Source organism: Nerophis ophidion, linkage group LG11 (genome assembly GCF_033978795.1).
Source record: "Nerophis ophidion isolate RoL-2023_Sa linkage group LG11, RoL_Noph_v1.0, whole genome shotgun sequence".
Lineage (NCBI taxonomy): Eukaryota > Metazoa > Chordata > Actinopteri > Syngnathiformes > Syngnathidae > Nerophis > Nerophis ophidion.
The window spans coordinates 62,906,251-62,917,916 of NC_084621.1; the positions used below are offsets into that span (position 1 = coordinate 62,906,251).

At 40.6% G+C, this 11,666-nt stretch overlaps 1 protein-coding gene across 1 annotated transcript; it reads left to right on the forward strand.

Moving 5' to 3' along the window:
- The first annotated feature begins 664 nt into the window (after positions 1-664).
- Positions 665-9,289, forward strand: LOC133561460 (uncharacterized). The gene is made up of 6 exons (XM_061914749.1): positions 665-1,097; positions 1,528-1,599; positions 1,689-1,807; positions 8,171-8,219; positions 8,315-8,409; positions 8,500-9,289. Exons 1-6 carry the CDS (start codon positions 972-974, stop codon positions 9,149-9,151), a joined length of 1,113 nt encoding a protein of 370 aa, XP_061770733.1. The 5' UTR covers positions 665-971; the 3' UTR covers positions 9,152-9,289.
- Positions 9,290-11,666: the final 2,377 nt, after the last annotated feature.

The following is an 11,666-nucleotide window of genomic DNA, read 5'->3' on the forward strand; positions in this document are numbered from 1 at the left end:
AGGACCACATATGTGGGCAACCCCCCCCCACTCCAATGGGGGACCGAAACCAATAGATGTCGAGCGGGTCTAACATGATACCGTGAAAGTTCAATCCAATAAAAAAATATATGTAAAAATAATTCAGAGTAGAAAAAAATCAGTGTAAAAAATGAATTGCAGAATTATTTGTTGCTTCAAAATTGAAGTCTCACTTTAGGTAAATTAAGACTGAAGCACCTCAATGGCGGGTTCTGAGACAGGATTGATTGTCTTGAATTTTGAAGCAACAAATATTTCTGCACTCATTTTATTTGCATTTAATTTGTATGAACTTATTTTTTGGCAATTTGTATACACTTTCTGATTTTTTTATTATAAATGTTTACAACACTGTACATTAAACACACAAATGTTCCTTACAAATATTTATTTAATGAAATTCTCAGCATATTTTGATGTAAAAAAAAAAAATGGAGTAAACAAAATTAATTGTAAAAAAGTTTACTAAAGACACACATTAACATGCAGTATCATTGATGTAACAACACAACCAAACACATATATTCCTGAAAATAAGTATTGAAGAGAACTGAAAAATATCGATTTTATACTCACTCGACTCTCGGTATCGATATGGTAATATTTGGATGAACACGCCCACTTCTAGCTTATCGTTAGCAAACAAGATGTCAGTCTGTACGGTAGCTAGCACGCTACTCCGACGAGTTAGCGTTTCTACTTACTGAAATAAAACTCAGTTTATTCATCTACGTAGTATTAGATGAAGAGTTAGAAAACAAAAACGGAACTCAAACACTTGGTTGTAGTGGGCGACAGGACAGAGCATCTGATAAAGTGACATAGTAAGTACTAGCAAAGTAGCATCCGCCCTGTTTTGATTAACGGCCGGAAGTCACCTGACCTTTGGCTTATCGGCCTTGAAAGAGAAAATGACGTCATGAGTGACGTAACAAAGACGATCTTCATTCATGCTGGATTTTAAATTATTGGCGGGTACTCGTTTACACAAGTTGGGTCGCTCATACGAGACGCCACACGCCGAAATGTCGACAGAATTCATCGATGGAAGCATTGGTATCTACCGACCACTAATGGTAAGTGTTTTAAACACATCAACGTTGTGTGTGGCGCATTCACGTAGTTTGGTTTATTTCGAACATGCGAAGATAAGTTACATTGAATTGTGATCGAGTGAGACTTGTATTAGTAGATTGCACAGTACAGTACATATTCCGTACAATTGACCACTAAATGGTAACACCCGAATAAGTTTTTCAACTTGTTTAAGTCGGGGTCCACGTTAATCGAGTCATGGAGAAGTCGCCTCATGTTTACAGTTACAAAGTTAAAAAAAAAGAGCCGAGTCTACTTAATCCTATCATTTCTCTGTGTTACAAATGACTACATCAGTTTATTAACAATCTGTGCTTGACATGTTAGAGTTTACCACACTTACTAGGAAGAAAAATACGAAGTTTGTTGTCCAACGGTGCTTAAATAAATATTATTATGTTTTCTTTCCAGGAGTTTTTTGACACTCCAGCATACAAGCAGTCGGTGAAGACTTGCTGGAACGCTGTCTCATACAAGTTACAGGTGAGAATAGTGAAAGTAGTTGGTATTGAAATTGGAAATCAAAATAAAAACGTGTTGCTGTTGTCTTTTTTTTTTTCTTTCTTTTTTAGATAGGACTGTTGGCAGAAATTTTAAGACTTCAGCAAATTAGCCTGATCCCACCTGAAGTGACCGTTGAAGCCATGACTGATCTGCTCGTGGAGGAGAACAAAAAATCACTGAGAGTAAAGTAAGTCCATGTTCGCTTTTTCCCACCACCATGTAAACAACAACACAAAAAAACTCCGTCCAGATCAGGGGCGCTCACACTTTTTCTGCAGGCGAGCTACTTTTCAATTGACCAAGTCGAGGAGATCTACCTCAGTCCTATTTATAATTTATATTTATTTATTTATGAAAGAGACATTTTTGTTAACAAGTTAATGGTGTTTAATGATAATACAAGCATGTTTAACACACATAGATTCCTTTCTTTCATGAAGACAAGAATATAAGTTGGTGTATTTGATTCTGATGACTTGCATTGATTGGAATTAGACAGTGGTGCTGATAACGTCCGCATTTTCAAATGGAGGAAAAAAAAAAAGTCCTCCTTTCTGTCCGATACCACATGAAAGTGGTTGGATTTGGCATCTCATTTGTCCAACTTGCATACTCGTTTTTAAACACTTTGTTATGAGAGTAGCATATGTGTGTGGCCCTTTAATGTCTGGCAGCAGGTGAGTGACGTCAGTGACTGTGCGGGTGGGCAAGCAAGTGAGAAAGCGGTCGCTGAGGGCGGGGGAGAAATACATTGGTATCAAACTCCGTAGCTTGCTAGTTTGTGCACGCTAGCTTTCTGAGACTCTTATTTTGTTAGCACAGGCAGGATGAAACAGGTCTTTTATGGTGAAGACAGGAACTGTGCAGTCGGTCTTTAGAGTTTTGACAGTAGGTACGGAGTCTCTAGAAATAAAATGTGTTTCTCTGCGTCCGCCCTGTCAGTGATTTTTTTCTTAAATATGAGCTCGCAGCAGCCAGCGTCATCTCACAAGATTCCCGGGTGCCGAGAATGTCAAACAACTGACGAAAGTGAAGTCTTGGTATGATTGATGATTGCTCATTTTTATGTATATTTTTTAATGCCTGGCTTGAGATCGACTGACACACCCTCCGAGATCGACCAGTCGATCGCGATCGACGTAATGGGCACCCATGGTCCAGATCATCCATTCATCCATCCATTTTATACCGCTTAGTCCCTTTGGCGTTGCGGCGGGCGCTGGTGCCTATCTCAGCTAAAATCGGGTGGAAGGTGGGGTACACCCTGGACAAGTCGCCAACACAGATAGACAGACAACATTCACATTCACACACTAGGGCCAATTTAGTGTTGCCAATCAACCTATCCCGGGTGCATGTCTTTGGAAGTTGGGAGGAAGCCGGAGTACCCGGAGGGAACCCACGCATTCACGGGGAGGACATGCAAACTCCACACAGAAAGATCCCGAGCCCGGGATTGAACCCTGACTACTCAGGACCTTTGTATTGTGAGGCAGACGCACTAACCCTATGCCAGATCATTAGAGTAAATAAAATAAAACAGTATTTCTGCGTAAGAAATAATTAATCAGTTGGTATTTTGATAAGTGGGCAGCACGGTGGGCCAGGGGTTTGTATGTGTGCCTCACCATAAAAACGTCCTGGGTTCAATCCTGGGCTCGGGATCTTTCTGTGTGGAGTCTTAAAAATGTTGAGTATCAGCAATAGTATGAGCAATAGTGCCCCTGTAACTGCTTGGTATTGAATCGATAACCAAATTTGTAGTATCACCCAAAACTAATACAAAGTAGCCAACCAGAAGAATAAGTGTCTCTTAAAGACTTTTGTCATTTGGTTTGTCATTTAGATAGATTGTACTTTATTGACTCCTTCAGGAGAGTTCCTTCTCAAAAATTACATTTAGACAGAACGGTGGAATTTGAATGTTCTCCCCGTCACTGCGTGGGTTCCCTGCGTACTCCGGCTTCCTCCCACCTCCAAAGACATGCACCTGGGGATAGGTTGATTGGCAACACTAAATTGGCCCTAGTGTGTGAATGTTGTCTGTCTATCTGTGTCTGCCCTGCGATGAGGTGGCGACTTGTCCAGGGTGTACACCGCCTTCCGCGAGATTGTAGCTAAGTTGGGCTCCAGCACCCCTGCGACCCAAATAGTGACAAGCAGTAGAAAATGGATGGATGGATTTTGACGAGCTCCACAACTGGCTTGGTGGCACATCATGAGGGCTCCGCTTATTTATTACTTCGGTACTCTTGTCTTGTTCTGTATATTGAACAGTATTTTGTATTTCTATAGTGTTTTGTATATTGTACAGGATTGCTTATTATTTTTATTGGATAGTAATCTGTTTATTTCAATAGTTAGTTTTTTAATTTATTACTCTTGTTATTTGTTTCACCCCATATTTGTTCCCACTACCGCACCTTAAATTGGAGTCTTTAATCTCGTTTTATGCAAATATAATGACAATAAAGTCCATTCTATTCTATTAATTGTAATATACAAGTGGGCGGCTGTGTATGACGTCTCGTGTTACGTTTCCTACTTGCAAGTGAATGTGCTCCCATAAATCAATCAACTTGGTTTTGGTCAGTAAACATATGTTTTGCTTTGGAACCAATTACAGTGGGCCTGTGCCAATACCTTGTGTGCAACACAAGAGGGAACAGCGTACAAAACGAAAGGAAATTGAAAGTAAAATAACGTCAAAGTTAAGGAAAAATCAGAATTTCTCAGTGAAGAAGTGGTAACAGTTACATTAGCTGCATGCCCGGGCCAATCCGCTCAAATGCCGCAACCATCATCAAGGATAAAACTTAAACATGTAAAGTGATCGGCTCCCATGAAATAGATAGCGATAACAATGCACGTAGTGGGCTTAATTTTCAGACTTCTCTCTTTCTTTGTTGTGCAAAACAACAACAATTTTAATAAAGGTAAGGGTTAATTCTCTATTATTTAATTTAAATATTGTATTTAATTGTGGGCTTCACGGTGGAAGAGGGGTTAGTGCGTCTGCCTCACAATACGAAGGTCCTGCAGTCCTGGGTTCAAATCCAGGCTTTGGATCTTTCTGTGTGGAGTTTGCATGTTCTCCCCGTGAATGCGTGGGTTCCCTCCGGGTACTCCGGCTTCCTCCCACTTCCAAAGACATGCACCTGGGGATAGGTTGATTGGCAACACTAAATTGGCCCTAGTGTGTGAATGTGAGTGTGAATGTTGTCTATCTATATGTGTTGGCCCTGCGATGAGTTGGCAACTTGTCCAGGGTGTACCCTGCCTTCCGCCCGATTGTAGCTGAGATAGGCGCCAGCGCCCCCCGCAACCCCGAAAGGGAATAAGCGGTAGAAAATGGATGGATGGAAAAAATGGTATTTAATTGTTTTATTACTGTATTTTATATGCACTTCCTGTCTTCTGTGTACAGTGCAAGTGACTTACTGTAGATGTTTTTAGGTTTAAGTTCTGACTTACGCTGAACTACTATTCGATTTACACTTCAGATTGAAAACAGAACTCATTTGTAACCCGAGCACCACCTGTGGTGACATTATATGTACGTTGTTGTGCACATTATTGTTAAAATAGCACACATGCAGTTTGGATGACAGTATGAACGTTTTTTGTTTGGTTTATGTCTACCGCTGAATGTAATGAAACCAACACATGTATGTTTGGGTTACGCGATATAGATGATATTCGATATAAAATGATATATATTTGTTTTAGAGTTTTTAATACTATCGTCTTATCGTGATAATAATGTTGTCTCCCGCCAATTTGACAGCGACAATCGGACGACCACGTCCTCAACGCATCGTATCAGCATTAACAGTGCAAAGCCATGTTCTCAAGGCAATGTTTTTTCCAAGTACTTTTATCACAGGAGGCGAGGAATAGTTACAGATGTTATAGAGCACACAATAGTTTCTACGATCATCAAAATTGGATCTCGAAATAATCATTCACGGCTACATTTCGTCTCGCATTGACTATTGCAATCCTCTTTTAACTCTTTTTCAACAAGTCAACGCTAGAGAGACTTCAGACTGTACAAAATGCGGCTGCCAGACTTTGACAGGTGCACCCAGAACAGCCCATATTACCCCCGTTTTATCCAGTCTTCATTGGCTTACAGTTAAATTCCACATTAAGTTTAAGATTTAAGTCCTGACATTCCGTGCATTGCATGGTGGGGCCCCTCAGTACATCACTGACTTGCTTCAGGGCGGAGCCTCCAGTCTTCAGGCCAGGGTCTTTTAAAGATCCCAAAAACTTGTTTTAAAACCCGTGGATACCTGACATTCCAGGCTATAGCTTCCAGAATCTGGAACAACTTGCAACAGTCCTTCCATGTTCTTGACTGTGTTGAAACTTTTAAGAAACATTTGAAAACATCTCCTTTTAAGAAAGGTGTTATTTATGCACCTTTTAACTAACATTTTTAATCCAAAGTGTATAATTTTTATGATGTTCCAACGCGTTGTAATTTTATCCGTGAAATGCGCTTTATAAATACAATTAACTTACTTACTTACTTACAATGTGTAGTGTATGACGTAGGAGGATACAATAAACTATGCTAACTGCTAAACTGGAGCATTTAAATGTAAACACGGTTGATAATACAGTGATTATATCAACATTTTTGAATGTCACAGAATAGTTTATTTGTTGTTTTTGTTAATGATTACAAAGTCAGTAAATATGTCTCTGGACTCAAGGGCAAGACAAAAGGATTTAAATCAGAGCCAATTGTAGTGTGTGTTAATGTTTAGTTATCTTTTGCTATTTAATTTATTTTTCCCAAAATATTGTATGTATTATAAAGGGATAAGAAAATAATACAAATATGTATTTGATATTATTACACCGCCATCCTGTGTTTTTGTGTGATTATAATTGTGATCAGAAATTAAAACAATTCAATGATCTTCAGAATTTTAGCTATCAGTACTACTGTTGACATGACCGATACTGCCCGTGTAACTATTTGGTATTGGATCGATACCTAAAACTAATGTGAAGTATTGAAACAACAGAGGAATAAGTACTTATTACATTGTAACAGAAGCGTAGATAGAACCATGTTACAACAGAAAGTAATGAAATATTAACAGTAAATTAGCAAGTAGATTAATAATGTTTTTTTTTTTTTAGAAAAGAATACACTGGAAATTACCCCCTCAATAGCAGCCGAACTTGTTTTAATATTGTTCTATTATCATATATATGCCAAATAATATATTGTAATACATAGCGTTATCACTGAAGTCTGCAATATATATTGCTATATAGATTTCAGACCAGCGATTCTCAAACGGTGGTACGCATACCCAAATAATCACTTAAATAAATATTTAAACACAGTGTTATTGTTCAAACTGTGTGTAATGTTAGAGTGGCCAAAATATTACCGTATATATATTTGTTAAATAAAACCTTTGCCTAGTTTTAATGAATATGCTACTGTATTGTATTGTAGTACATGGAGAGCCAAGTGTTTTCATAGGTGGTACTTGGTGAAAAATGTTTGAGAACTACTGTTTTAGACCATATAGCCCAGGGGTAGGGAACCTATGGCTCGCGAGCCAGATGTGGCTCTTTTGATGACTGCATCTGGCTCTCGGATAAATCTGAGCTGACATTGCCTAACACGATAAGTAATGAATAATTCCACTTGTAATCACAGTGTTAAAAATAACGTTCAAAATATTAAACGTTCTCATGCTTTTTTTATGTTCAATAAGTTGCGTTAATGGTAAGAAGTCATTTATGTATTATTGGTTAGTGTGGGGCTTGCCCTCCTGGGGGTTCTTCAGACCACCAAGCACTGACATGAGAGTCTGTTTTAGGCTTTGCTGGAGGCCCGCAGGCCACGCCCCCTCCACAGTTAGCTTCAGAATAACAATGGTAATACAAAGAATAAGAGACTTATTATACTCTAGAAATGTTGTTTTTTCTAAAAAAAAAAAAAAATGCACACGTTTAGTTGTGTTCAGTGTTAAAAAATATATTATATGGCTCTTACGGATATACATTTTAAAATATTTGGCTTCTTGGCTCTCTCAGCCAAAAAGGTTCCCGACCCCTGATATAGCCCATCCCAATTGTAAGTCAATAACTTTGTTACTTCTGTTCCTTTGTTAAATAAGGTTTGAAGTTTATTAAATACTCCGTTATTGTGACAAAAATCTACTCTTGCGTGCAGACGAAAAGTCAAGCGAGATATGTGTTTTTTAAATATCCATATTTGTGTTGACATGGCCATCTAAAGTCCAACAATGTTGGACCAGACCTGTCCTTAGTGGGATTCCCTTGGTAGGAATAATTTTGATTGATTGAAACTTTTATTAGTAGATTGCACAGTACAGTACATATTCCGTACAATTGACCACTAAATGGTAACACCCGAATAAGTTTTTCAACTTGTTTAAGTCGGGGGCCACGTTAATCAATTGAACACTCAAAACTTGACTATTCATTCATTCTACTGTAGACGTGATATGAAAAGTTAAGATGCTTAATGATGCTGATGCTTTTTTTGCAGGCTTTGGGAGTTTGAAATAGAGGACGATTTTGAGTCGGAGGCCAGGCTGGTAAGTCCGGACCCTATCGTTGCAGTCAGCTGTTAAATTGCACCCACATGTATTCTATAAATATATCTTGTGATTGCAATTTGTTCTTGTGTCAGGTCTTTGAGGTGAACACCAGCATGAAGATGAGAGACATTGAATTTGAAGCCAGAAGTCTCCTCGACTGTCCTGAGAAGATCCCCCTTCAATTAAAGTATGTCTCCAGTGATGCATATTCATTATTAGCTCTAGTATGACATTTATGACACAACAATTGTCAACCATATATTTTTGTCACCTGCAGACATCCCGGGATAGTCAAAAAAGCTCTGAGGTTGGCTGAGAGCTGGGAGCACCAGCAGACATGCTGCTCCCAATTAATCAACATGCGAGATATGGTGATAAAGGTGGTCCCGAAGGTCTTGCAGCGCTTTTGGTTGCCTCCTCCAAACACTCACTTTACTATGCCATCCCGGTGTCTTAGTAAAATGGCAGCTGGGGTGACACATGCTGTGGTGGACCGCGTCTCCTCCACACTCTCCTCGGTCCAAATCCACTTTTCCTCCTCCATCAGAGACAATTTGGTTGCGTCTATCGAGGAAAAGGTTAGAAAGACTTTTATTTCAGAGGACCTGGTTGAAAACATTCACAGTTATCAACCAGAGTTCCTCAGCACCATCACAGATGTGGCAGTCAGTGAAATTTGCGCATGCACTGCTGGCTTTGTGCCCATCCCACCTTCACCCTCACCTGAGCAGTCTTCAGATACAATTTCGCTGTCTGAGGATGGCGTTTCCGTCGAGGAAGAAAAAGACTCAAACAACAAAGACGCTGACGATTTAACGTCAGAATGTCATCCACCTCCTCCGAGCCAAAAGAAAAAACACTCCAGTCATCATGTGTTCACGAATATGAGCCTCATTACTAAATTACTTAATTGGATGAAAAAACTCTGATGCGGGTGATGGAGTTTGTCTGGGAACACAGAGACTGCACATTATTTGTAAATAGTATAAATTATTGTTTTAATTTGATGTTTGTATATAAAGACATGTTTTTCTATTTCACTTTACAAATAAAAGAGTGGTGTGCTGTGTGATACTTGTTTTGTTCAGTTAATGTTACTAGTTAAGAGTAACTTTGACTTAGACTTCTTTTTATTGTCTTTATTTGAACTTTACAGTAAAGACAAGAACAACATTTTGTTGCATTACCTAGCGTGTGAATGTGAGTGAATGTTGTCTGTCTCAGTGGTCCCCAACCACCGGGCCGAATATACACTTACAATTAGTGCACCAACCACAAAAACCTCCATTTTTCATGACAAAAACGTCCCTTTTTCATGAATAAGAAATTATAAAGCGTTGACCAGTCCGCAGATACAAAAAGTTTGGGGACCACTGGTCTGTCTTATCTGTGTTGCCCCTGCGATTAGGTGGAAACTTGTCAAGGGTGTACGCCACCTTCCGACCGATTGCAGCTGAGATAGCCACCAGCGCCTCCCGCGACCTCAAAAGGGAATAAGAGGTATAAAATAGATGGATGGATGAAGCCCCGTGACCCCGAAAGGGACTAATGGTAGAAAGTACTGGTAAAGTTCCAATGATTGTCACACACACACACTAGGTGTGGTGGAATTTGTCCTCTGCATTTGACCCATCCCCTTGATCACCCCCTGGGAAGTGAGGGGAGCAGTGGGCAGCAGCGGTGCCGCGCCCGGGAATCATTTATGGTGATTTAACCCCCGATTCAAACCCTTGATGCTGAGTGCCAAGCAGGGATGCAATGGGTCCCATTTTTATAGTCTTTGGTATGACTCGGCCGGGGTTTGAACTCACAACCTACCGATCTCAGGGCGGACACTAACCACTAGGCCACTGAGTAGCTGGCCTAGTGGTTAGAGTAGGTAGAACATGGATGGATGGATGGATAGCTTGTTGTAGTGCAGTGGTTCTCAACCTTTTTTCAGTGATGTACCCACTGTGAATTTTTTTTTAATTCAAGTACCCCCTAATCAGAGCAAAGCATTTTTGGTTGGAAAAAAAGAGATGAAGTAAAATACAGCACTATGTCATCAGTTTCTGATTTATTAAATTGTTTAATAGTGATAAATATTGCTAATTTGTAGTGGTCTTTCTTGAACTATTTGGAAAAAAAGATACATCCATCCATCCATTTTCTACCGCTTATTCCCTTTTTGGGGTCGCGGGGGGCGTGAATGTTGTCTGTCTATCTGTGTTGGCCCTGCGATGAGGTGGCGACTTGTCCAGGGTGTACCCTGCCTTCCGCCCGATTGTAGCTGAGATAGGCGCCAGCGCCCCCCGCGACCCCCCCCAAAAAAAGATATACAAAATAACTAAAAACGTGCTAAAAAATGAAAAAGTGATTCAATTATAAATAAACATTTCTACACATAGAAGTAATCATCAACTTAAAGTGACGTCTTTGGGGATCTTAATAGAGATCCATCTGGATTCATGAACTTAATTCTAAACATTTCTTCACAAAAAAAGAAATCCTTAACATCAATATTTATGGAACATGTCCACAAAAAAATCTACCTGTCAACACTGATTATTGGATTGTTGTATTTTTTTAAACAGTGAATGAACTTCCGCCTGATTGTAGCTGAGATAGGCACCAGCGCCCCCCGCCACCCCAAAAAGGGACAAGCGGTAGGAAATGGATGGATGGGTGGAGTTTATGAACTTACATTCATATTTTCATCCATCCATTTTCTACCGCTTTATTCCCTTTGGGGTCGCGGGGGGAGCTGGTGCCTATCTCAGCTGCAATAGTATATTTTTAATATATTTATTGGGGGCTTGTCCAAGTGGAGGAGTTCAAGTACCTAGGAGTCTTGTTCACGAGTGGGGGAAGAGTGGATCGTGAGATCGACAGGCGGATCAGTGCGGCGTCTTCAGTAATGCGGACGTTGTACCGATCCGTTGTGGTGAAGAAGGAGCTGAGCCGGAAGGCAAAGCTCTTAATTTACCGGTCGATCTACGTTCCCATCCTCACCTATGGTCATGAGCTTTGGGTCATGACCGAAAGGATAAGATCACGGGTACAAGCGGCCGAAATGAGTTTCCTCCGCCGTGTGGCGGGGCTCTCCCTTAGAGATAGGGTGAGAAGCTCTGCCATCCGGGAGGAACTCAAAGGTAGAGCCGCTGCTCCTTCACATCGAGAGGAGCCAGATGAGGTGGTTCGGGCATCTGGTCAGGATGCCACCCGAACGCCTCCCTAGGGAGGTGTTTAGGGCACGTCCAACCGGTAGGAGGCCACGGGGAAGACCCAGGACACGTTGGGAAGACTATGTTTCCCGGCTGGCCTGGGAACGCCTCGGGATCCCCCAGGAAGAGCTAGACGAAGTGGTTGGGGAGAGGGAAGTCTGGGTTTCCCTGCTTAGGCTGTTGCCCCCGCGACCCGACCTCGGATAAGCGGAAGAAGATGGATGGATGGATATTTATT